Genomic DNA, 27,699 nt, shown 5'->3' with positions numbered 1-27,699 from the left:
TGTGTGAATAGGCATAGATCATTGTGTTAATGATTTTGATTTAGATTTCCCTGAATGGCTAATGATACTGAGCATAATATGTTTATCGATCCTTAAACGATATTAAGTATGTTTAAGGCTAATGCCATTTTTCTATTTGATTTCATTTTTTTTTCAACGTTAGGAAAAGGAGGTTGGCAAACATCAAAGTACAAAAAAACTGAGTTTTGGCCAAGATGAGGACCAACTCTTTCATATTGCCAGTATGCTATGCCACTTTGGAAAATAAACATTATCTGGTAAAATTAACAATATCTATATCTCATGACCTAACAATTCCAATCCTAAGATTTAAGCTTTTATTGATGAGAACCAATAGCTGAAAACAACAGAAATGATAAAGAAATAGGATTCATTCATCTAATATAATAATGTACATTGTATAAATAACAAAACTAAATGAGCTGGGTACGGTGGCACAGGCCAGTAATACCAGCGGCTCCAGAGTCTGAAGCAGGAGGATGGCTAGTTCAAAGCCAGCCTCAGCAAAAGCAAGGTACTAAGCAACTCAGTGAGACCCTATCTCTAAATAAAATACAAAATAGGGCTGGGAATGTGGCTCAGTGGTTGAGTGCCCCTGAGTTCAATCCCCGGTACCAAAAAAAAAGAAAGAAAAAAGAAATGACTATGTAGTCAATATGTGTAATAACATGTAATGTTGGTGAAACAAGACAGACATGAACTCATACTACAATTTTTTTAAATTGAAAACAAAGTGAAAAGAAAATATGTTGTCATAATAAAGAGTCTAAAGAAGAGCAGGAGGTGAGTTTCTGAAAATCAAGAGTGATTGCTGGGGTCAGGGTCAGGAGGGGTAGATTGTCAATAAGGAGTATAGGGATGGGAGGGCTCCTGGGGGCTGCACTATTCCATTTTTGGACTTTAACTGCAATTACAGGAGAGCTTAATGTATAAATATTTGTTGATTTGAACATTTATGAGTTAGATGCTATTCGATATGTGCTATTTTGTATGTGTTATTTTCTAAATTCAAAAAGTGAAAAGACAGAAACAAAACCCCCAAATATTTGTTTAATGGATCACTTACTATTTGTGACAGTCAGTTTGTGTGTCAGGTTGGCCAGGCCACTTATTCTAGTTTGTAGTCTTTCAGTCAAGCTCTAATCTAGATCTTTCTGTGAAGGTCTTTGGGAGATGTGATGTGATTAATCCACCATCAGTTGACTTTTAGTAAAGGTTATCCTAAATAACCTTGACGGGCCTGAATAGTTAAACAGAAAGTACAAATAGTTCACATATACTCCCCACTCCCAAATATACACAGTCTCTCTTACTGTTAACTTCCTGAACCAGAGTGGTAAATTGTTATAATTGATGAGCCTACACATCATTATCCCTCAAAGTTCTTAGTTCAATCTTGGTAGTGTACATTCCACGGATTTGATTAAATTTATGACATGTATCCACATTGCAGTCTGGTACAAAATAGTTTCACCACAGTAAGAATCCTCCTTATTCATTCTCCTCTCTTTATCCCCGACCATTGCTGATCTTTTTATTGCCTCTATAGTTTTCCCTTTTCTAGCATGCCATATAGTTGGAGTCACACAGAATGTAGCCTTTTCAGATTGGCTTCTTTCACTTCTTTTCACTTTATCCATTCACCTACTTCAGGACATCTTTGTTGCTTTCAAGTATTGCTAATTATGGATAAGTCTGCTCTAAACATCTGTAGGCAGGTTTTATAGACATAGATTTTAAACTCCTTTGGGTAAACACCAAGGAATTCAATTGTTGGATTATATGATGAGTATGCTCAGTTTTACAAGAAACCCCTTTAGTGTCTTCCAAAGTGGCTGTAACATTTGCATTCCCATCAGCAATGAGTTCCTGTTGCTCTACATCCTCCTCGCCAGTGTTTTGTGTCATCGGTTGTCTTGATTTTGGCCAGTCTAATAGGTTATGTAGTGGTATCTGATCATATCTGATTGCTATTTTAATTTGCATTTCCCTGATATGGAAGATCTTTTCAGATGTTTATTTTCCAACTGTCTATCTTTAGTGAGGTGTCAAAGTCTTCAACTCATTTTTATATTGGGTTATTAGTGTTCTTCTGTTGAATTTTAAGAGTTCTTCATATATTCTGAATAACAGTTCTTTATCAGATATTTCTTTCGCAAATATTTTTTCCTACTTCATGGTCTTTCTTTTCACTCTCTTAAATAGAATCTCTAGAGGAACAGAACCAACAGAGTCTATCTATCTATCTATCTGATTATAAAAAGGAGATTTGTTAGATTGGCTTACACAAGCAGAAGTGGATAGTCCCTCAATGGCTGTCTGCAGGCTGGGGAGCTGGAGGAACCAGTAGCTTCTCAGTCTAAGAAGCCTCAGAACTAAGGAATCAATGATATGGCCCCTCTGGGACCAACATCCTGGAAACTTCCTAGAGAGTCACTGGGCAAAGTCAGCTTTGGAAGAGTGAAGGAGCTGGAGTCTGATGTCTTCAGGTGATCCAGCAGCAATCAAGAACATGCCAAAGAAGAATAGAGCTTGTGACTGCTGTGACTTCCTTGTTCTTTCCATTTTTTGTTCCATCTAAGGCTCCAACCTATTGGATGGTGCTGCCTACACTTAGGGTAGGTCTCTCCTTTAATTCAACATCCCACATCCAATCATTCCTAGGAACACCCTCACTGAGACACTTAGAAGCCTCTTAAACTTTGCATTTCTTAATCCATTCAAGTTGAAATTCAGATTAACCATCACACCATGTTTTTGATAAAGCAGAAGTTTTTAATTTTATTGAAGCCCAGCTTATTAATTCCTTCTTTCATGGGTCATACCTTTGGTGTTGTATCTTAAATGTCATCACCAATGTCACCTGGATTTTCTTCTGCTATTTTTCAGGAGTGGTGTAGGTTTGTGTTTTACATTTAGGACTATTATACTTTTTTAATAAATTTTTGTGAACACTGTAAGTTTTTTGTCTAGATTTTTTTTTCTTTTTACAAGTAGATGTTGATTATTCCAGTACCATTTGTTGAAAAAGTGTTATTTCTCCATTGGTTGCCTTTTCTCCTCTGTCAAAAATCAGTTGATTATGTTTGCATGGTCCATTTCTGGACTCTCCAACTTGATCCATTGTTTGATTGTTCTTTTTCCAATAACACGTTGTCATGATTACTATAGCTTTTTAATGGATGGTGCCAGTCCTCTGGCTTGACCTTCTCCTTCAATATTGTGTTGCCCATTCAGAATCCCTTGCCTCTTCTTAACCATTTATCAACTTGCACAAAATTACTTGCTGGGATTTTTATTGAGATTGTGTAGAATCTGTAGATCAAGTTAAGAAGGCTTAATATATGTTCAGTCTTCCTATCTGTGAATGTTTAATACCTCTCCATTTATTTAGTTCTTCTCTTATTTCTTTCAAAGTTGATTTCTTTCAGAGTTGTGTAGTTCCCCTTATATGATCCTGTACATATTTTGTTAAGATTTAAGTGTTTTATTTTTATCATATATTATAAACATTATTCTGGTTAAATTTCAAATTCTACTTGTTCATTATTGGTATACATAGGAAAGTGACTTTTATATGTTAACCTTGTATTCTGCAACTTTACCATAATTGGTACTAGTTCCAAGAGTTTTGTTTCAGGGTTTTGTTTGTTTGTTTGTTTTGTGTTTTTGTCTTATCTTTTAGATTTTCTGCATAGATTCTTCTTGTCTATCCCAATTCACTCAGGCTGCTTTAACAATATATAATAAACTGTATTATTTATAAACTACCATAGTCTATTTCTCATAGTCTGGAATTCAGAAAGCCCAAGACTAAAGGTATATTTGGCATCTGGTGAGAGCCCTCTTTCATAGATGGCGCCCTCTCACTGTGTCCTCACACATAGTGGAAAGCACAAGGGGTCTTTTATAAAAACACTAATCCCATTCATGAGGGCTTTACCCTCATAACCTAATCCCCTCCCAAAGCCCCTCAACCTCCTAGTACCATCACAATAGAGGTTAGGCTTCAATATATGAATTTGGAGGGGGAAAAAATGTTCAGACCATAGCACTTACCAATCTATTTAATTTTTACTTCCCTGTCTTATTACATTAATTAGGACTTCCAGTATGATATTAAATGGTCAAATGGGACATTCTTGCCCTATTCCTGATCTTACCAGGAAAGTTTCAGTTTCATACCATTAAGTATGTTGTTAGCTTTAGGTTTTTGTAGATGTTCTTTAAAAAAAAAAAAAAAAACTGGTCTAAATCCAAAGCTAGGAATATTGCAAGAAGGTCTGAAGCTTTTCATTAGTCAATTCTTACTAAAGAACATGCAGGTCCACCAGAGTCCTAAGGAAGCCAGCATGCTGAGGTCTCTGTAGGACAAAGCTGCCCTGAGAATGTAGGGGTGGGCATCTAACCCAGAGGTATCCTCTGTGACCCCCCGCCCCCCCCCCGCCTGTCTGTTTAGAGTGTGGTGGAGTTATATCATGGTTTGTCTTATTTAAAATAGTATGTATTGAGATAGTTTTTAAAAAATCCAAGGTTGTATTGTGCTTGTGCTTTTCATAACGTTCAAATAACTAAATATGTTCTTTAGGGGTGGCAGAGAAAGGAGGGAGGGAGGGACAGACTATGTACTGTACCCGGGAGACTGTGGTTTGTTTTTTTTTCCCAGTACTGAGGATTGAACCCAGCGACATTGTACCACTGAACTACATCCCCAACCCATTTTACTTGTTATTTTGAGACAGGATCTTGCTAATTTGTTTAAGGTCTTGCGAAATCACTGGGATTGGCTTCTAATTTGCCTCAGCCTCCTGGGTTCTGGGATTACAGTGTGGAAGCAATTCTAGAGAACTGGTATTTCTTCCTTAAATGTTGGTCAGAATTGATTGGTGAATCCACCTGGGCTCTCTGCTCCTTTTTAATGTATGATTCAGACCATTTTTTAAAAAAGATTTTTTTTTTAGTTGTTGATAGACCTTTATTTATTTATATGTGGTGTTGAGAATCAAACCCAATGCCTCATACATGCCAAGTAAGTGCACTACCACTGAGCCACAGCCCCCAAACAATTTTTGAAGATGTCTCATGGAGCCCAAGTAAGCCCAGTGTAGGGGAGCATAGTACTCATTCCCCTCTACCATCACATCTTTAGTTCCTGACAGTGATTTTTGCTTTCTTCCATTTTTACATAGGAACAGTTGTTGGGGTTGCTCTATGTTCCCCTTCTTAAAGCTCTTCTGTCACCTTTCCCTTTTCCTCTAATCCTTTGGCTCTGCTTTCCACAGAGCTCTGCCTCCAGGCCCATTTCATCTTCATGAGATGAGAAGAATGAGGTTCAGAGAAGTCAAAACCTTGTTCCAGCTCTTTGAAGTAAGTACATGTGAGGTTGTGGTGAGCTAAGGTGTTCAGATGCCTACCAGATAGCGGTCAGGACACAAGAAGGGCATCTATCTGTGTGGGTAGGTGGGTGGGTGGGTGTATACCATGCACATGTGTAGTATGTGAAAGTCATGTTACTTTAAAAATCTCTTTGTTGATTTTAACTGGCAATTTATATGTAGTGTGAGCTTGATTTTTTTTTAAAAAAATAACTCATTTATTTCAGAACAAGTGGATGGAATTGCAAATTTCCTGTTTTCAAAATAAGTTTGCTGTATTTTACTGACCAAAAAGTTAATTTACAAGACTCATTTTTTTAAATAACAGACCCTTGCTCTTCTAGGTGAAGTCAAGATTTGATCAATAGTTCTTTCTCCAAATTTTGTCTTCTCTTTTCGTAAGCCTCAAGTTTCTGTTACTATAATAACCTAAAAAAAAGAACTAAAGAGTTCTATACTTCGGCTGTTTCTCATGATTTTTGTCATTTAGGTGGGAATGTGTAGGTATGAGGTAGGAATTAGGTAAAAAAAAGAAAGAGGAGAAAAGGGGAGAAAAAAAAGGAAAAAACTTACTATAATGGTATATTGTTTTTATTTAATACATACAGCCATTCACATTCTTACATATTGCATATATTCCCCCATATTACTATTTGATCAAACAATATAGATAATAAGTGCTCACGTAGGCCAGTTAATGAATTAATTTAAAACAAATTTTAGCTGAGCAAATGCATGATAAGTTAATTCTGGGAAAAGAAGCTAAAATATCTGTGACCTCATTGGCTTCCTAAAAACTATCCTGTCAAAAACTTATTTAGTCAATGAATTAAATGTCAAAAATATAAAACTATATTTTTAATGCTATATGAACAACAACATTTATAAAACAACAATCTTGATTCTTAAAAAGTTTTTGTTATACCTACTAAATTACATATTAAAATTAAATATATATTTTTGCCTAGATGATACAAAATAATAAGTGTTTAATATAATGCACTTCAGTTTATTCTGAAAGTATTAGCAAAAATTTAAGACTAGCAAATGTTACAATGTTTTATATTAAGTTCTTAAAACATCAAGGTATAATAAAATCTTTTTAAAATCTAAAAGATATCACCATATTCTGGAATTTTGTTTTGTAAAAGGAAGATTATTCCTACAAAGAGCAAAGAACAGAAGATTCTTAAAGCTTATTCTGTTGATCTTCTAGTTCAAAATCTCATAGAAATTCCATCCCCACCACGGGGCACACAGGAGGTGTGATTAGTCCCAAGACATTGGGATGTTACCAGGCCAACAAGGGAAAGGGTAATAGAGGCCATGGTTGTGTTTACTGACCATGTATTTAACACCCTAGAGAAAGGCAAGAAACAAAAACCAACGCTTCCACCATCTATGCCACAGCAATGCCAAATATGCTGCAAGATGAATTGTTCTGTAAAAATCTATATTAATAATATACAAATGGGAGCCTTATAAATACAGCCCTGATTTGTATTATAGTTAGCTACTAAAATTGTCATTGTAAAAATTACACCCAGTTTTATTTGAGCTCTGCTGGTGTCGATGCAGCTGGAGATGCTTCTGGGCCTGCAACACAAAATAAATACATGAGTAGACAAAGGCAATGTTTTAAATACGTTTTTTTAAAAATTGCTCATTAATTTAAATAAAAGAAAGTAACGTTTCTGTACCTGTTCATGAGAATTGAACCCAAAGTTTACACAAAAATTAGCACATAGTCTTACTTCCCAGGACCAGTTGTACATGGAAAACATGAGAAAACAACTTTGGCACTGGGAGAAAAGGACAAAGTGCCCCACGAATGACATTTACTTTCTGAGTCATGCTCGCCCATGCCGGAAAGATTCTGGTACCAACATGCTGAGCAGAACTGAACAGTGTGAGCACAGCCTCAGGAAGGCGACTGCACTTAAGTCATGTGCCTCTTCCTCAGCTGGAAAGCAGACTCTATGCAGCCTCTGCCCCTCTCTTCCAAGTCTCATGTCCCTTCACAAATGTGAGCAAGCCTGCCAAAGTATAAAGCCGAATCCGTAACCTAAAGGTCACCTTTCTGACACAACACAGCATTTACGCAGGTACAGGGGTAAAGTAACAATAATCATCTTGTGTCCCCTGGAAGTAAGAAAACATTAATAAGAAGCCTGGACTAGATTTATTTCCAGAAAGTTATGGCAGGAGCTCAAAGTGTAGCATTTTCTAGCCAGAAGGAAAAAGGCACCATCTGGTTTGGATAATGTTGTTTATAAAGTTTAAACCACAGTGGACAGGGGAGAAATAGGAAACAGAAGAAGTCAGGAAGTGGCAGAAATAAAAAGGCAATGCGAGTGAGAGAGAACCTGGCCCTATCAGCCCCAGCACAGGGGGAGGGAGGGAGCTGGATTTCCATAGTGCAGCCCTCCTTGCTCACATCCACCAAGCACTTTTCTCAGATTATAAGCACTTGGCTGTTTATTGTGAATTTGTTAATGCTGGATGGTTAAATATCTCTCTGGAACCAAACAGGTCATGTTGCTAACGTAGCCCATGGGTTACTTAATACCTAAATGATGTATTTCCTGACAGAAACTTGATAAACTTATACCAATACTGAGTGGTAGCCCTTTGACTCTATTTTGTTAGTGAGGAAGAAAATTTTACCTACTCAAAACCATTCACCCTAACATATTCCATGTGGGTGAACCTCTGCAGTCACTACGTGTGTATTTCTAAACTGGGTGTGTGTATGAGTGGGGGGATATTCCTAAAAAGAACAATCTAAGCCCAAAGTTAACAGATGAAAGGAATAATGATCAGACAGGAATAAATGAAATAGATACTTAAAAAAAACAATAGAAAAGACCAATAAAGCTGAGAGTTAATTTTCTGAAAGCAAACTGTAAATATTTAACTAGACCAAGAAAAAAATAGAAGACTCAAGTAAAACCAGAAATGAAAGAGAAACTGGGTGCGGTGGCATAGGCCTTTAATCCCAGTGGCTCAGAAGCCTGAGGCAGAAGGATTGCAAATTCAAAGCCAGCCTCAGCAACTTAGTGAGGCCCTAAGAAACTTAGTAAGACTCTGTCTCAAAATTAAAAAAAAAAAAATAAAAAAGACTGGAGATGTGACTTAGTGGTTAAGTGCCTCTGGTTTCAATCCCTGGTGCCAAAAGAAAAAAACAATATGAAAGAGGACACGTTACATTGATACCACAGAAACAAAAAGGCTCATGAGATGACTTATGAACAATTACTAACAAATTGGACAACCCAGAAGAGATGGGGAAATTCCTGCAAACTTAAAACCTATCAGCATTGAATCATGAAGAAACAGAAAACCTGAACAGATCAATAATGAGGAAGGAGACTGAATCCTTTATATCTGTAATAATAAGTCTCCATCACAGGAAAGTCCAGGACCTGATGACTTTACTGCTGAATTCTATAAAATATTCAAATTTCAATTCTTATTAAAACTCCTCCAAAAAAGTAGGGGTAGAAAACACTTTCAAAACATTTTATGAAGCTGGGCACAGAGGTACATGCCTGTAATCCCAGCAGCTCAGGAGGCTGTGACAGGAGGATCTTGAGTTCAAAGCCAGCCTCAGCAACTTAGCAAGGTCCTAAGCAACTCAGCAAGACTCTGCCTCTAAATAAAATACAAAATAGGGCTGGGAATGTGGCTCAGTGGTCGTGTGTTCCTGAGTTCAATCCCTGGTACCAAACCCCCACCCCCCCAAAAAAAAACATTTTATGAGATCCACACTACCCTCATACTAAAGCCAGACAAAGATATTACAAGAAAATTACAGGTGAATATCCCTGATGAACAAAGATACAAAAACCCTCATCAAAATACAAGCAAGCTAAAATGAGCAGCACATTAAAGAGATCTACATTATTATCAAGCAGATTTATCCCTGGGATGCAAGAATGATTCAAAACACACAAATCAATAAATGTGATTTACCACATTGATACAATAAAGGATGAACACTATGATCTCAGCATACCATAGTGATACAGCCACATTAATAGCAGCATAATTTACAATAGCTAAATTATGAAATCAACCCAGATGCCCATTAATAGGTGAATGGAATAAGAAATTGTGGTATATGTACAATGGAGTTCTACTCAGCTATAAAAAAAGAACAAAATTATGGCATTTGCTGGGGAAATGTTTGGAAATGGAGAATATAATGCTAAGTGAAATTAGTTAAAATCAGAAACTCAGAGATCCAATGTTTTCTCTCATATGTAGAAGCTAGAGTAAAATAAAGGAAAGGAGGAGGGAAGGATATGATAACATAAAGACCCAATTAAATCACTGGTCACAGCAGTCTGAGCCTGTAAGCCCAGCAGCTCAGGAGACTGAGCAGGAGGTTCCTGAATTCAAAGTCAGCCTCAGCAACTTCCCGAGGTCCTAAGCAACTCAGTGAGATGCTGTCTCTAAATAAAATATAAAAAAGGGCTGCGGGTATGGCTCAGTAGTTAAGAGCTCCTGGGTTCAAACTTTGGTACCAAAAAAAACCCCATAAAACAATCAAATACAAATTAATAGATGAGTGAAAGGAAGTCTATCAGAGTAGAGGAAGGGGAATTGGAGAGGGGAGAGAGACTGGGAGGGAAAAGGGGGAAAGGAAATGGGGGGAATCATGAACTGAAAGAGATTTCCATGTATGTATAAGTTTGTCAGGATGAACCCAAATACATTGTAACTACAAAACAGGAGGAGGAGGAGGAGGAGGAGGAGGAGGAGGAGGAGGAGGAGGAGAAAACTATGTGATCTCCTCAACAGACATAGAAAATATATTTGATAAAATTCAACATTGTGACCTGAAAAAACTCTCAACAGATTAATTATAAAAGGACTGTTCTTCAAGATAGTAGATGCATATATGACAAGTTCTTAACTAACATCATACTAAATGGTAAAAAGCTGGAAGTTTTTCCTCTAAGATAAGGAATGAGACAAGGACACCCAATCTCATTACTTCTATTCATTATTGTACTAGACATCCTAACTAGACAATTAGGCAAGAAAAATAGATAAAATTCATCTAAGTTGGAAAGAAAGTAGTTAAACTTTGCTGACAATATAATCTTATTTATAGAAAACCCCAAAGGACAACATGAAAAAAAATCTGTTATAACTGATTAAAGAATATATTAAACTGGCAGAATGCAAAATCAACATCCCCAAATCAATAGCATGCTATACATTTAACAAAGAACTATCCAAAAAAGAAACTAACAAATCAATCTGATTCTCAGCAACATCAGAAAGTTACTTGGGATTAAATTAATCAAAGAGATGCAAAGCTTATACACTGAAAACTTTAAGTCATTGATGAAAGAAATTAAGATACAAATACATGGAAAGATATTCCATATTTATTGATTATAGGAATTAATATTGTTAAAATGTCCATCCTGTTCAGAAGTATCTACAGATTCAATGAAATCCCTATCAAAATTCCAATGACATTTTTCACAGAAACAAAAAGAGAAACTCTAAAATTCATATAGAACCATAAAAGACCACGAATAGCCAAAGCAATCTTGAGCAAAAAGAATAAAGCTGGAAGCACTGTGCAACCTGATTTCAAAATATATTACAAAGCTAGAGTAATCAAAACAGCATGGTACTGGTACAAAAATTGACATGTGGAACAATAGAATAGGATAGAACCTCCAAAAAAACCCATACATTTAAAGTCAACTGATTTTTAACAAATGTAACAAGAATGCACAGTGAGAAAAGGACAGCTGCTTCATTAAATGTTGTTGGGAATACTGGATATCTACATTCAATAGAATGGAAATTGAACCCTCACTTCACACCATATATAAAAATCATCTCAAGCTAGATTGAAGTCTTAAATCAAAGGCCTGAACTATAAAAGTAAATAGAAGAAATACAGGGGAGAATCTCCCAAACATTAGTCTTGGCAATGACTGTGTATATAGAACACCAAAAGCACAGGCGACAACAACAAATAAGATCACACCCAACTAAAAACGTATGCACTGCAAACGAACTAATAAGCAAAATGAAAATACAGCCCATATAGTAGGAGATTATGTTTGGAAACCATACATGTGATAGGTGATTAGTATCAAAATAAAAAATGGGCAGGCAAAAGACCCGACAGGTATTTTGTTCTAAAGAAGACATACAAATGGCCACGAGGCATGTGAAAAAATTTTCAACATCATTATCATCGGGGAAATGAAGGTTAAAATCACAATGAAATGTCATTCCATATTGGACAGAATGGTTGGTTTAAAGAAAATGAAAGAAAAATGTTGGCAAGGATGTGGAGAAAAAGAGATCTTTGCATACTGTTGGTGGGACTGTAAATTAGTACATCCATTAAAGAAAACAGTATAGAGGTTCCTCAAGAAACCAAAAATAGATCTACCACATGATACAGCTATCTCACCACTGCTTATATATCCAAAGGAGCTGAAATCAGTATATCAGAGAAATATCTACACTCCCATTTTTAGTGCAACATTGTTCACAGTAACCAAGATATGGAATCAACCTAAGTGTCATCAACAGATGACCAGATAAAGAAAAAAATGGCATACAAACACAATCGAATACTATTCAGCCATACACAGAGATAATTCTGTTATTTGTGACAACATGAATGTACCTGGAAGACATGATGCTAAGTAAAATAAGCCAAGCACAGACAAATACTATATGATTTCACGTGTAGAATCTAAAAATGCTAAACTTAGAAGCAGAAAAGTAGAAAGATGGCTATCAGAGGCTGGAGCTGGGGTATTGGAAGTATTTGATAAAGAATAGAGAGATGTTGGTCAAAGTGTATCAAGTTTTAGTTAGAAGAAATAAATTCTAGAAATCTGCTACACAGCAAGGTGACCAGTTAATGATAATAGATTGCATATTTCAAAAGCATATATGGCACAGGCTTTTGGAGTCAGAATACATGCAGTTTGGAGAAGGCTTCTGAAGGCTGCTCAGAGGCTGCAGTCTCAGATTTAAGGACTCTCTGCCCATTGATTCTTTTGGGTAAAACTTTGTATTTCAGTGCAGATCCATTTCTCTACAAATACTCACTTGGAGGAGAAAACTCTGCAATAAAGAATAAATCATTTTTCAGTTTAATGGGAAAGTCCAAGTATTAAAGTAACTCTTAATTATTTGAAGAATTAGTAAAAGACTGTGTTACTTAAAACAACAGTAAGTCATAAAACACCATCAACTTAGTAAAGTTCAAAAGGGCACTTTGAAACCACATTTTGTGCAAACTTGTCACTCATCTCCTCCATCAGGATAAAGGAGAGAGTCAGCCTGTTAACTGGCAGATGTCCCTCCACCAAAGCAGCCAGGAACTGGCTGTAGAAAGCCATGCAGAGAGCTGCTCACAAAAAAAAAAAAAAAAAAAAAATTTGGAACAAGCCCTTCAAATCCTTCAAATGCCTGAGCAGACGTGACATGCCTTCTTCCCCCCTAATTAAAGAAATAAAACCCCCAAAACAAACTAATAAGCCCAGGGGCAAGTGGTCAATAATTAACAGAGCCATAGACAAAAAGCATAATACTGGATAGACTTTAAGGTACACACATCCAAGAAAATGAGACTAATTCTCCCAGTCACTCTTAAAAAACAAAAATTAATATAGTGTTTTGAACATCTAATTACAGAGAAAGTTCTAAATTATTCAAAACTTAAGACATGCTGATAATGGAGCAATTTCAAATTTTTGAGTTTGAATTTGACATTCTTTTTGAGAAATAAAGGGCTTTCTGAGAAGCAGTCTTGAAGAAGACTGGCTGTTTATGTCAAAGACCAGCATTGTAGGACCATAACTGTTTGGATTCAGGAAACTAACATTGATATTATTTTATATATTAAGTGTTTGTTACCCTACATGGAATATCAAAATTTCTAATGAAAAAAAAATGTGAAGCCCCAGAAGTCATGGATTTTTCTTACATATTAGCTTTGCTTATATTTTCCTTATGTTTATCTGTAACCTTAACACTCCTGTGGTTTGGAAACATAATTTCTCAATTACTTATTTTCCATTATGAGATGCAACGTGAGATAAGAAAGTTGCCTGCTGCCACCCCAATTAATGAAAATCTGCAGGACATACCACTTGCTGGGTGCACCTCATCTTGAGCTTTCTCAGCGCCTTCAGGGGGAGCCTCTGGATCCTGGGGTGTCTCTGTATCCTGGGATCCTTCTGGGTCCTGTGTGGACTGAGATGACACTGAGGACCTGGACGTCTTTGGTGTCTTCTTGTCGGAATCAGCTCGCTGCTGCTGTAACCATTCATCTTTATAGCCATTGCTAATAAGTTTGGAAAAGTTTGTTGGGGAACTGGTTTTTTGACCAGGCCTCAAAAAGAAAAATGAATGTTAAACTTAATTACAAAGGTTAATGAAAAAACCAGAAACAGTATTCAGGGAACACACTGATATTAAGTCAGCTGCCTAACTAGCTCTTAAAGCATAAGGGAGCTCTTGAGCGTTCTCTCTTCCATTCCTTCTCTCTCTCTTTTTTCTGACTCTCCCATCTATCTTTATCTCTCTGGGTATGTCTCCCTTTGTCTGCCTCTCATCTCCTTCTCCATTTTTAAGGATAAAAATCATATTTTAAAAGTATCCCTTGTACATGGGTGAGAATATGTTTATTCCAGTTTCTAAAACTTTTCTTGCTGTTAGCCAATTACAAGTTAATAATCATTCAAACATTTGACAGGGAAATCTTCAAAAACACCACTGTCTAATCCACAATGGATTGCTCAGAATTATCACACCTTTAAATAATGATTTTTTTTTCTTAATTAGTTCTCTCTTGTCCTTATTAAAGATTATCTGCCACCATTTTGACATAGCTTTATCTCCTATCATTTGTCACTGTTCACTTAGACTTTCACCAGCTGCTGGAGCTCCATGGATCAAGGCAGTTGATGTGGTGGAGGCTGCATGAGTGTTCAACTCAAGCAGGTGACGAGTGCAAAAATACCTATTCCCTTCTTACTTATAAATCACTTCATTGTCAAGAGTATTATTCTAATGGTTTTCTCCCTCTCCACCCCTTTCCATATTTACATATATATGTCTTTTTTTCTTTCTCTCCCTCCCAGTCTTATGGCATTTATTACAGTGTAATTAATATAACTGGTTTTCCCCCATTGGATGAGAGCTATTAGTCAGGCAATTAATTACATCTATTTTAGTTGTGTACCAGAATTCTGGGAAAGGGAGGTGACACAGAGGCCTCAGAGTTTCCCTTTCCAGCCGGAAGATCAACAGATGGCAGCATGCCTAATGTACCCTCCAGCTGAGCACAGAGCCAGATGCTCACAGGCACAAACCTCTGGGTTAAGGTCTTGGTGACAGAAAACATCAAAAGAAGCAGCATGAATGTGCAAAGATGAGTGGCCCAAAATGCAAACTTGCACAGCAAACAATGCAGAAGGGAAGACATGCGCTCAAAGTTGCAAAATCAATGTCAAGAAGAAATGAAAGCACAGCTGTGGGGAGAAGGCGAGGCTAGGTCAGAGCCTTGTGGGCTGGCCTGCAGGAAGTTGTCTGGATGTTGTCATTGTCATGCTTGGACAGAAGTGGGAAGAGCAACTCCAAATCTCATTTACATATCTGTCAGCATAGTTTGAGCACTTACATGGGAGGGAAAGACAATCTGCTTCCAGCAGTGTCTTTAGGGCCAAGCGGGGTCCCCGTTTTGCTTGGATATTTTGAGTTAATGGCTGGCAGCCTCACCTGTATGTAGAAACACAAATCCCCAAGTCAAGAGATGAAAATTCACCAAGAGTAGCAAACAAACTGTATAGGACTAGCCTTTCAATGCGGTAAGTATTTAATAGATTTAGTTACAATGAAATGTAACCCAACAATAATCCCATTCAACAAAAGGGCTTTTTTGTAAAAGGGACAAGGCATTGCATTCCAGTAAAGATGCTATCTACTCAAGAATGAAATGATTAACAACTTATTGGGAAATGCTGGAGGCTCTATGAGAGGTCCCATTCAGATGGAACTTCCAGAGGAAATTGGAACATATGTTCCCACAAAAGCCATGCATGCCAAGGTTCACAGCGGTTTTAGTAATAATCACCAAGAACTCAAGTGACCTGAATGTCCATTGACAGTGAATGGACAAATTGCACCATAATAGTACAAATGGCTCATAATGAAACACCTCTCCACAATACAGAGGAACCAGGCTCAGACACCCCTAACAGTTTGGCTGCATTGCAAATGCATAAGGCCACATGGCAGGTGTCAGAGCCAGGTGTCAAGGACTACATAACACTAAAAAAACGGATCATTGCCTGTCAGGGTTAGAAGTCATGAGGTGTTGATGAAAAAGGGGCTGAGAAACTTGGGTGGTGACAGAACTGCTCTATAGCTCAATGGCTGTGGTGTTCACACAACGCATCCATTAGTCAAAACTTATCCAACAGTACTATACAAACAGGGACCTGTATTCAATTTGTATCTTATTTTTAAAAACAGATAAAAATGGTAGTAGAAACAGAAAAAAAAAAAAAAAAAAGCAAGCAAAACCCATGGAAGTATATCAGCATTTACAAGAAGAAAAGATGCTAACAAAACCCTTCTAATCACCCAGCAAGTAAGCAAGATCCTTTGAGTTCTGGCTAACAACCAGTAGCATATTTGCCCTAAATACTCTCAAGCATCTTCCACATGCTGAGGGAGGGGTCAGGGCATGGTTGTGGAAAGTGCTGCATCCCATAATCTTTCCTAGGACATAGATGACAGGCTTCAGAGTGGCAGGAGGAAATTCCAGTACAACCTGATAGTTCAGTGTTGTGATACTTCTCAGGTTCAAGTTCTCACCGTACCTTTGCCAAAAGGACTTGCAAGATACAAGAAGAAAATCAAATCAAAGAACTCCCCCACCTTAGCCTAATAAATACTCCTAGGTAATCTTTGTCCTAAGTGAGGATGATGTGATCTTGCTAAGGCAGTCATGTGGCTCATGCCTAAGTTACCCAATACCACATGCCTTCAGCTGTTACCTATTCAGTGTCAGTGTCTTGAACTCTTGGACATCATAACGTCTCAGCATGCTAGGCAAGGGAAGACAGGCTGGCTTCAGGCATTTGTGCAGCCCTCAGCACAATTTTTTAAAGTGGTTACTAAATAAACAACCCCATTTAATTTGTCAGTGAAGCCGCATTTACTGTTTTAAAATTTCTCTAGCTCTGTACTCTAACCGTGGTTAACATCCATGTGTTCAAGATTTCAGCTCAGTGTAACTGGTCACTTATATACCACTGAGAAACAGGCCTGATCCCTAAGAGTCCATTCCACTTTCATACACATGCTAATGGCTCAAAGCCAGAATGACAGTGGAACACTGGGGATGGCTTGAAGAATAAACAAGCGGCCCACTGCAACCAACTCATGCTGTACTTCGTACTCAGCCACCCAAGTCTCCAAAGAAACTGAGGGTCCTCTACATACCAGGATACTGATAAGTGAGGCCTGGGAATCAGTAGGATGTGCCTAAGATACACCTAGTTGCCCCAATACTCAAATAACAATGGTGTTGGCTCTCGTTCTCAGTATCAAAACAGTATTGCCATATTTAATACAAACTTCATTATTTCACTCATAAATCCCAATGTCTCAAGCACTAAGACTAATTTCAGACCTTAGTGTTAATAGCAATTCAAGCCCTCAATGGGGCTAGGGGCCTTACTGTGGTCCCTGGAGATCCTGGAGATACCCAAGAGGAAGCCAGGAGACCAGACAGGCTTCTATCAAGAGATCACAACCACCCATCAACCAACTCAGTCTCTCTGATATGCGGATGCTAACACACAATGGTAGGGTGGGGGATAGAAGTTCAATGGAGTAGACAAAGGGGAATAAGGGAAGGGAGATTGAGGAAGGGAATAGGAAAGACAGTAGAATGAATTGGACATAACTTTCTTATGTTCATATATGAGTATGTGACCAGTGAAACTCCACATCACATAACAACCACAAAATTGGATCCTAATTAGAATATTATACTCCATATATTATATGTATAATATGTCAAAATATACTCTATTGTCATGTATATCTAAAAGGAATAGATAAAAAATACTAAGTATTGAATATAGAGTATTAGGAGACAAGTCTCCAAAATTACTCTTTTATAAGACAACTAGCAAACCTGTCTTGGAAATTGATTACCACTTTGTAAATATTTGCACAATCAAAAAATGCAAATTGCCTAAGAAGTCTTCAGTTCAGAGATCTGTCTCCCCTTTGTAATCCAATATACCCCTGGGAGTTTGTACAGAAAAAAAGAATTCCTTCTCTCTTACTTTATTACTAGTGAGGAAATTCTAGGAAAAAAAATTCAACTTAAAGACTTAAAGTGCAAAGATATCAGAAGCAAGATATCCTTCCTACATGTACCAAATCATAGTGCTATGCCATATTTCCCCTATATATGTATTAACTGGTTGAAAAACACTTAGTAAAAGTAATCTTACCTATAAAATCAACATTTACAAAAAGAAAACGACAACAGTGTCACGCTTGCCTTTTAGTAGAATGAAACTTAAAATTCTGAGTACAAGAACAATGTTATGGGCATCTTAAGACACTGACAGGAGCTGACAAGTTCATCCCTTAATTACTCAGGGAGACATGGAAACAAAGCAGATGCAGATGCCATCTATTTATGAGGGCACCTTTTTCTTCTCCTTTTCTAGTTCCTCGGCCTCTCTTTGCCAAACCGTTTTCATGTCAAAGTCAAAGGGCCCTCTTCTGGATTCATAGTTACTGTTGGCCTGACCAGGGTTGAATTCTTCATACACCATGTAGTCTGGCATGGAGACCACAGGAACTCTGTAGGAACAGAAGAGACAGTTATGGCTGGTACCTAGCACCATTTCATTCCCTCCCTCTTCTCTTCCCAACCCCTTTCCCACTCTTTATATAAGAATCATCCATCTTCCTCAAAGACACAGATGGCTTCCCTCCACTCTGCTCATGCTGAATAAACCCATGCACCCTTCTCCAGGACAGCCCCCCAGGATCAGGAGGTCAACTCAGAAATCAGTCTCATGTGACTAAAAAAGGGTATATTAAAATACGAATTTATAAAGCAGATAACTTATAATTATTTCTTTTAGAATAGCATTTACTATTTTGTCCTGTTCAAACAGCTAAACATCCCTAAACATTTACCACTTAACATTATAATTAAGATAATATTTGTTTTGTTGGACAGTCATTTAAATTTAAATTTAAACTTAAACTGATCTTCCCACACTGACACCATACCCGGAAGAGTCATCTCCAAAGTTCTTGCACCCCTTTCTGTTTTACAGTGTCTTATTCATTTTTCCTACTGAACTTAGTACAGATTATTCTTGTATGTGTGTGGCAGGAGTGGGGGGGATCAAACCCAGGACCTTATGCAAGGCAGGCAAACAGCATATTCATTTTTTAAAATGGGAGAAGTCTAATGTTCCCATGCCTTAGGCATGGCATAAATTTTGTGTTCTTTTTACCTATCCAAAAAATAAAACAAACAAACAAAACACAACAAAAACAGGAAAATCAGAATCCTGAAACCAAAAATCTCTCTGTGACCATGAACAGAACCCTCAGTCAGATGACACCAGATAATAGCTTAGAAGCATGTCTATGGTGGTCCTATCTTACAAGGAAAATAAAAACAAAAAAACAGAATGATTGTTCATGCTTCCTCTCAGTCCAAGAGAGGTGGTTTGGAGGGTCAAGTTTACATAACACAAACAGGAATTCATTTCAAACATTGTGGGGGACAAGGGCTCCCTACAATTCTATAATCATTATAGAAACTTAGATGTACCTCCGTTTCTAGCTGTATCTAGTGTATTTCATCGGTATCAGAAAGCTTTAGACAGGCTGCTGTTTTTGTAGCCAACAGACATGGGGATATCCCACGTGTCAGAAAACAGAAAATCTGAAGCTATTTACCAATAAGCAGCCAAAGACCCATACCTCAAGGGGGACACAAGATGCTCCATGTTTCCCCAACTCTGGTTTTCTGACAACTCCGCTATATTCCCTAAAGAGCTAGCTATTGAAAAATAGTACCTGGACCTGTGATATCACACACTCGCTATCAGTATTAGATATTTATATTTTTAAAAATACAAATTGGACTATTTTTTCAATTAAAAAAATGTGGGTGCTTCAAGATACTCACTCATGCTGGTGGGCCGTGGGTGGCTTGCTGTGGTGGATGTACCAGTCCGGTAGGGCATAGGCCACCGGGGAGCCTTGCCTCGTGCCAGGGGCAAAATGCTTCAGCAGATCTCAAAAAGAATGAGACAGGGTTGCGTGTGGGCCTGTTGTTCACACAAAAGAAGGCACAACCAGTGAAAGTGTAACAAGAGGAACTGTGCCATCACCCTGAGGTTGCCTCAGGACTGGGGGCTACCAGAGCATTCCTGACCCCCACCTGCCTCTGCATGGGCTAACAGGTGAAGGTCCAAAGGGTCCAGTTTCACCTTCAGACAGGGATGACCCATGTGAACCCCTCACCCATCTCACTTTTCCTCAAGGATCTGGAAAGATCTCCTGGTCCTGAGCGGGCACCTATGCCAATACCATCACTACTCTCCTTAGGTCCCCAGAAGCTGTGCTTGCTGCTCCCCTACCTCAGTTATTCCTAGACCATTCTCTGAGCCTAGAACAATCCAAGCCTAGATGGCCTCTTTTATCATTGTCAGGTTGTCCTGGACTCCTCCCTCCACCCAATACAACTATTTCCAGAAGAACCCCTCCTCTTCAGGTTTCCAGGTGGGTAGTCCCTGGGGAATTTATCTTGGCTTTTCTAGCCAATGTAAAGGGGAAAAATCTCAAGGCTCCTTCTCAGAGACTCAGGTTGGTTCCTGACTCACCAGCTGACTTTTTAGCTTCTATCCCTCCCCTCTGCTGCTATGAAAAGGCTTCTGGTGGGAAGAACTGATTTTGCCAGATAATACCAACAGCAAAAATGATAATAATAATAATACCTGTGATAGCCGAGAAAACGTATTGATTTAATAATCTCAGTAAGAAATTTTTAATCTCCCATTTTTCACTTTAAAAATTTTTATTGTTAAATATTTCAGACTTGTAGAAAAGTTACAATAGTATGGGTTCCTCCTCTGACCTTCACTTCATTTTATCACATTTGCTTGATCATTTTCTTTCTCTATGTTTTAATAATCATCATCATTATTATCATTATGGGGCAAGGTGGCACTTGCCTGTAATCCCAGAAACTCAGAAGACTGAGGCACAAGAATCACAAGTTCAAGGACAGTCTTAGCAACTTAGGAAGACTCTCAGCAATTCAGTGAGACCCTATCTTAAAATCAAATATAAAAAGGACTTGTATATAGCCTAGTGGTAAAGAATCTTTGGGTTTAACCTCCACTACCAAAAATATCATTGTGATTACTGTTTTCAGAACCTTTGGGTAATCTGTTGCAGACAGCATTCCCCTTCATCCTCAGTTTCAGTGGATGTTTCAAAAAGACAGTTCTTACATAATCACAGCATGATGATCAAACTGAGAATATTGCTATTTGTTATAATTTGAATTTTAAATGTTCCCCAAAAACTCAAGTGTTGAAGGCTTGGACTCCAGTTCATGATGCCATTGGGAGGCAATGAAAATTTTAGGAGGTAGGGCCTAGCTGGATGAAGTAGGTCATTGGTGGTGAGTTCCTAAAGGTAACATTGGGAAGCAGCCCCTTTTCTCTTTCTGCTTGGTGGCCGCAATGAAATAAGCAACGTTTTCTACCATGTGCTTCCATCGTGATGTACTGCCTCACAGTCCCCAAAACAACTGGGCCAAGCGACCATGCATGGCAACTCCTGAAACTGTGAGCCAAAATCCACCTTTCCTCCTCCCCAGTTGTTTATCTCAGGGATTTTGTCAGAGTGTTGCAAAGATGATTGAGGCAGTACTGATGCAATACTTTTATCAAATTTACAGAACTCATTCCAATTTGCCAGTTATCCCACTAGTGTTCTGTCAACCAATGGCAGGAGAAGATAGTGTCTAGGTCTTCTACCTACTTTAGGCGTAGTCAGGTAAATGGGTTGTTATGGACTTTTTAATGTTAAAGCAGCACAGATGTGGCCATTTTGTATTTCATTATCCCTATGACATTCTCTGAAGGGATGATAGCAGGCAAAGGGGAAAAAAGAAAAGTTTAGTACTTGTCATTGCCACTTATCCCAAAGGCTAGCAATGAGACATTTGAGAGATGTTCCCTCAACCCTCTGATCAGTGATTTCTACTGAACTCAATATGCCTCAGTTTTCAAATATTTAATCAGAACTTTTTCAATTAAATCTTGCATTAAAATTGACTTTCATCAACATTACCATTGAAACATGTTGGTTGTCTTCATTATTTAAAATCTATTTATAATAAGGATAGAGGAAATGACAATAAGCAAGAAAAAAAACAAAAACTTTTCACAAATTAGCCAGGAATTGGTTGAATCAAACAAGGGACATTACAGGGCAAAAGTAGATCTCTTGAAATGCGCAACTTCCTGAGATTCTCCTTGCAATAACAAAATAAAAGGGGGTGGGGCGATGGAAATAATGATTCCAAAGGTAACACTCAGAAAAAATATCTTACATAACCAATTGTGTGAATCCAAAGTCTTTTCAGTCTAACATCACAAAAACCATTTCCCCCTGGAGATTATACACATCTTCAACCTACTCAGTGAGTCTAAACTTCTAAAGGCCTTGGGCAAAAGTCATAGATTTTATAGTAAATATATTTTATATATTTTTGTATGGATGAAATTATAACACCCCTACCCTGCTCACAAAGCCAAAGAGCATTACCAGGTCTGCCGCCTTGTTTTGCAAGCTTTACATATTCTGAGTCCGTTTCTTTTATCCAGTACTTCCTAGTCCCAGGTGTGTTCCCATTGTGTGATTCTTCCAGATTACTGAGTCCTGGGATCTGGGACGCTGGTGGGACATCCACAGCCTTCTCAGAGCGCTTTGTGGGCAGGTGGTAATACCAATCTAGACAGGAGGGAAGCAGAGCTTCACTGTTAAGTGTGGGTTGTAGGAGGATGCTGGCATCAGGGAAGGGCTCCAGTCCCCTTTGAGACTGTGCAGACCAAGCAGTCAGGGCAGCACACATGACAGAGCAGAGCACATGAGCCCTCTCTGAACACCTGGGACCAGGAGGACAATTAAGTCCCCAGAGACCACAGAATGCCAACCACCAGCCCAGGTGCAGTAATCCCAGAAACTCAGGAGGCTGAGGCAGGAGGATTGGAAGTTTGAGATCAGTCTGGGCCTGCCTGTCTCAAAATAGAAAATAAAAAGATCACTGGACATAGGTTAGTGGTAGAGCACCCCTGGGTTCAATACCCAGAACTGCAAAATAATGATAATAATAATATGCCAACCACTCTTGCCAAGAGAAGGAAAAGCACCTCCTACTCAGCCCTGCCAGTCCTGTTTCTCTGATGTGGTTTGACCTTCCTCCCAAAGAGCCCCAGTTTCTTCCACTGGTGTGCTAGCTTCCTAGACAGGTATCCAAGCCCGTCTATCTGTCTCAATCTCTCACTTACATAAAATGAAGACTTAAGTTTTTCCTAGTTATGTTGGAAGTATGCAATCCTTAAAAATTTTAATTTACACAAAACATTATAGGTAAGCCTATGAAGTATGTGGTAAAATGTTGACCAACATTTGATAAACTTGGTATGTTAAAAATACTGAAATATAAATTCAGTCACAGGAACAACAGTCTGATTAAACATGTTTACCAATTTTACAAGAGCAGGAAGGCAAGCAAGGGGGTTAAAGAAGCCTCATGAAATGAACACCTTGTGATGGCAGCTCCTGCCTGGCTCCCTTCCACCACCCTGGCAGCAGACTGCAAACTGTCGTTTTGGAGTCAGCAACCCATTTCTACATAAGCCCCTCAGCTGGCTTCACTGTGCTAGAGGCCACAGTGGCAAGAAAAGGTATCAGAGGCCTGGATGAGTATTAAAGAGGGAAAGGAGGCAATGAGGGAATCATTTCACCAGAACAAACACATATTCTAGAAAACCTTCTCAGGCCTGATATTCCTAAGGACTTTCCTTTGGGAAAGATCAAGTTGGATGAGTATAGATCATGTGGCTTTTATTGTGACGTAGGCAAAATAGTGCAGGGAGCGGGAAGGACAGGAAAATGAGAGAGCTTTCCCTCTGTTCTTCCTCTGCACTGTGACATGAGTTCAACACAGAAAGGGAAAGGAACTCTGTGTGCATGACCCAGAGAAGTAAGGAGGCTCACTGATCCTTGAGCTGATGGCATCCAGAACAGACCCTATAGGCTTGCCTATAAGGCTCCATGGAGAATAGATGGAGGAGCTTCTATAAATAGCTGGGGAGGTTGGCAAAATCTCAAGACCTGGAGTTGTTAGTGCTTATTTATGACCTTACAGAGAGAAGAGGTCTGGGGCATCAAGACTGTAGGTGATTTTAGGTACTTTGCATTCAAAGTTGATTATTCATATGCCCTGCCCAAATGTAAGAAAAAAATCCTCACAACTGATTAAAAAGTTTATAAACAAAATCTAGGAAAAATACGATATACAAAAGATTCAAATTCTTTGTGGCATAGTGACAGAGTATATTTGATGGCACTTATTAGACTGTACTGTGACAAAATTCATGACATTAAGACAATACCCAGTTCATGTGAGGCAAACTTTTTGTATCAGTGTGACTGTAACACAGTACCCAGATATTGGTCAGCATTATTCTAGATGTTTCAATTAAGGTATATTTTTATATAAAAATAACATTTAAATCACTGGTCAAGCCAGAGATGGTAGTGCACTTCTGTAATCCTAGAAACTCGGCAAGCTGAGGCAGAAGTGACTGTGTGAGAGTTCAAAGCCAGCCTCAGCAACTTAGTGAGGCCCTAAGCAACTTAGTGAGACCTTGTCTCAAAATTTAAAAAACAAATAAATAAAAAGGATGTTGACATGGCTCAGTGGTCAAGTGTCTCTGGGTTTAATCCCTGGTACCAAAAAAAAAACCACAACAACCCCCAAACACTAAATCAGTGGACTTTGAGTAAAGCAGATGATCCTCCACAATATGGGTGAGCTCCATCCAATTATTTAAAAGTCTTAAGGAGAAGAATGAGATCCTCTGAGGAAGAGGCCTTTTGCCTCAGATGGATTTTTAACTTGAACTGCAATCTAGTCCCAGCCTGCCCTGCAGATTTCATCTTATTGCTATATAATTGTTTGAGCCAGTTCCTTAAAATAAGACTCTCTTTCTCCATATATAGGTAGATATCCTATATATATATATATATCCTATTGATTATGTCACTGGAACAAACATTAACAGTCATATAGGAAAATAGTACTGAATCAATCAGTTCGCTCAGGGCTTGGAAACAAGAAGTTATCATCCTTTAAAGCTTGATAGCTTAGACATCCAATTTTTACTAAAGCTGGGTTCACTGCATAAAAATGAATGATATTTAACATGGAAAATCTTTTAAGTATCTAAAGGACATTAAACAGCTAAATCAATACTATAAGTTTTTGAAAATTAAAGAAACATTGGGAAAGCCTTAAAGAATTACACAAAAGATCACAGAAAATCAATCTAATAATTAAAAATAAGAATTTAGCAGCTTCATGCTCTGATCAGGTTCAGCTCAAAGATTTCCTCTCTTGGAGAGAGGATATTTGATTCTTGCTTTATTTTTCCTCTTTCTGTTTTGATTACTAATTAATCCACAGAGAACAGTGTATCTTCTACCTTCTCATTACTGGAAGCTTGGGCAAGCACTGAACTATAATCCATTTATAAATGAATGCAAAGGAGAAGCTCAGAGAGAAAGGGCTCAAATAAGTAAAAACCAAGAGTCACCACCTGTCCCACATACACAAAGGGATAGGGGGAGAAAGAGCTCCAGGAGAAGGCTGTCTAAAAATCCATGCCCTTCTCCTCCAACACGCAGCATGGCCTGGGTTGCCAATAGTGGTAACAATCAGACCTAGAGGTTCATTTAGAGTATATGAAGGGCCTTTGTTTCCTTTCTGGGCATATAAGAACTGCTCCAACTTGTCCCTTACATCTGAGCACCTGTACTCTCTTCTCTATTCTCTTCCTTCCAAAATAAAGTGGAGTAAAAACAAAAAGAAGACAGCATCTCAAGACTTCTTCCTGGGGCTAGGGTTGTGGCTCAAGCGGTAGCGTGCTCGCCTGGAATGCGTGCGGCCCGGGTTCGATCCTCAGCACCACATACATACAAAGATGTTGTGTCCGCCAAAAAAAAAAAAAAAAAAAAGACTTCTTCCTTCCCTTCTCAACTTCATCCCCTGGTACATAAGCCATGAACCTCCACTGAATACTTGTTTTCTGCATCCAGTCACTTAAAGCAAGAAATATTTAATTTGGTTAGGGTTTTAGAAGTCAATAAAATACCTGGGAAATACAACTGGGAGGGGCGGGGAGTTCCCTAGTCGACATTCAGGAAAACAACGTGAGATTTACACAGGGTTAACTATTACAAAGAAATGTTCAAGCATTATTTCTAGCTCCCGACCTCCACCATCTGAACAACTCACTCACCACAGGGAGCATAGCGGTGTGAGACCCCCTGCACCTCCTTGCTGGTGTTCCTCATGGCCAGAAGCAGAGAGCACTGCGGGAAGAGACAGATAACGCACTTGTGAGGCATCTTCAGGCATAAAAGGTGGAAGCAGGCGGGCAGAACTTGCTAGATGCGGGGTCGGGTGGGTGGGGGACAGGGGACACTCTACAGATGCAGCTCCCAGGGTTCGCTGCTGGCCTGGCTCCCTGGGAGCTGCATCTGCAGAGTTGCCCACCCCACTCCATCCAGCAAGTCCTGCCCACCTCCACCTACTATGCCTGAAGATGCCTCACAACACACAAGTGCTTGTACATCCATGCAGGGTACACAGCAGTTACAAACGCACGCCAAACACCTAGCAAGGTTCAGTCCACACTGGATACACAACACAGCAGGGGCACATCATACAGGTTATACAGTCGGGACACAAGCAGCCAGGCACTTGAATGCATGCCGGGCGTACAGAAGGGGGCAGGTCGTGCGGATAAACAGCAAGATCAAGGAACCATCACAACAAGGAGAACGTGCACTCCCAGTACTAAGTACATATTGGTATACCACAGATAATCAAAGGCTGCAGGACTTGGGATTGCACCAAGGTCCCGCGGTGGTCTCCGCCCCCGCTGGTCAGGCTCACCTGTCCGCCCAGGGTCTCTTTGGCTGCTGCCTACTGCACTCAGGACTAAATTTTGTGTGCGGCGGGCGGGTGGGCGGGAACCAACCGGAAACTCCCAGCGCGGCGTGAAACCACAACAGCCCCTCGTCGCCAGGGCAACGTCCAGCAGCCAACCCACAGGTGCAGTAAGAGTGTCACCGGCCAATAGGGGAAACCTGAGGAGTGCCAGTAGGCCAATCAGGACATGGGCAGAGCGCAGGCGCCACCTGTCAACCGTCTGGAGCTTGGGGAGGGGTCTCATTGGGACTAGGGCGTGGTGTGACGAAGCGTGGTGGGGCGGGGCGGAGCGGGGCGGGGCCGGGCTTAGGACCTCCTCGTGTCACACCGCCCCACTCACCCACTGGAACCCCAGTTACTGCACAGTAGTTCATAAACTGCACCGTGGTCCAGAAAAACTAGGAATTTCCACCACGCTCGCCAAGCAAGGGTAACTGACCTTAAGAAAAAAGCTTCAATAGATAAACCTTTACCAGGCAAATGAAAGAGTAATTTTGCATCTAACAAAAGAATTTAGAAATAATTTGCTTACTAAGTCTCTTGCTTATTTAGTGCGTTGAGAGAGAGAGAGAGAGAGAGAGAGAGAGAGAGAGAGAGAGAGAGAGAAAGAGAGAGAGAAATGCATACTTGGTAAAACTCAGCAAATAGACATGTCTGCCAGTTGCATATTAGTGGTAAATTATGTAAATGTTCTTCCTTATACCGTCATTTTGGGGAATATTCCTGTTTTGTAAGCCCAGGAACCTCTTTAAAAAGTTCTTAACTATATTTCTACAGTATAGTGTTTACAGTTTCAAACCCTTGGCTTTAATAGTGAGCCTTTGCTGGATTAAGGTTCACAAAAGCCCCAATAATTATATTAGGAATTATGCTTCACAAGAATGGAAATGATCTGGCAAGTGCTTGATGAAGTCAGTGGGCAACAATAGCTTTGGCAAAGGTAGGGAG

General features: G+C 39.1%; 1 protein-coding gene across 1 annotated transcript; it reads right to left on the bottom strand.

The window, feature by feature from the left end:
* Positions 1-12,486: 12,486 nt before the first annotated feature.
* On the bottom strand, positions 12,487-26,791 carry C1H7orf57 (chromosome 1 C7orf57 homolog). Its single transcript, XM_076854239.2, has 8 exons — positions 26,716-26,791; positions 26,057-26,129; positions 22,296-22,481; positions 19,642-19,750; positions 18,134-18,290; positions 15,079-15,176; positions 13,544-13,788; positions 12,487-12,515 (listed from the first exon to the last, which is right to left on the bottom strand). Exons 2-8 carry the CDS (start codon positions 26,109-26,111, stop codon positions 12,487-12,489), a joined length of 879 nt encoding a protein of 292 aa, XP_076710354.2. The 5' UTR covers positions 26,112-26,129; positions 26,716-26,791.
* Between the last annotated feature and the right edge of the window lie 908 nt (positions 26,792-27,699).

This window comes from Callospermophilus lateralis, chromosome 1 (genome assembly GCF_048772815.1).
Source record: "Callospermophilus lateralis isolate mCalLat2 chromosome 1, mCalLat2.hap1, whole genome shotgun sequence".
Taxonomy (NCBI): domain Eukaryota; kingdom Metazoa; phylum Chordata; class Mammalia; order Rodentia; family Sciuridae; genus Callospermophilus; species Callospermophilus lateralis.
This window is presented reverse-complemented; position numbering and strand designations above follow the sequence as displayed.

Coding starts and splice junctions, on each gene's coding strand:
- C1H7orf57 (XM_076854239.2), bottom strand. CDS start 26,111: ATGAGGAACACCAGCAAGGAGGTGCAGGGGGTCTCACACCGCTATGCT. Junction 13,789..15,078: donor AGATTGTCTTTCCCTCCCAT/GTAAGTGCTCAA, acceptor TTTCTTTTTGAG/GCCTGGTCAAAAAACCAGTT. Junction 12,516..13,543: donor TGAGGTGCACCCAGCAAGTG/GTATGTCCTGCA, acceptor TCTTTATTGCAG/AGTTTTCTCCTCCAAGTGAG.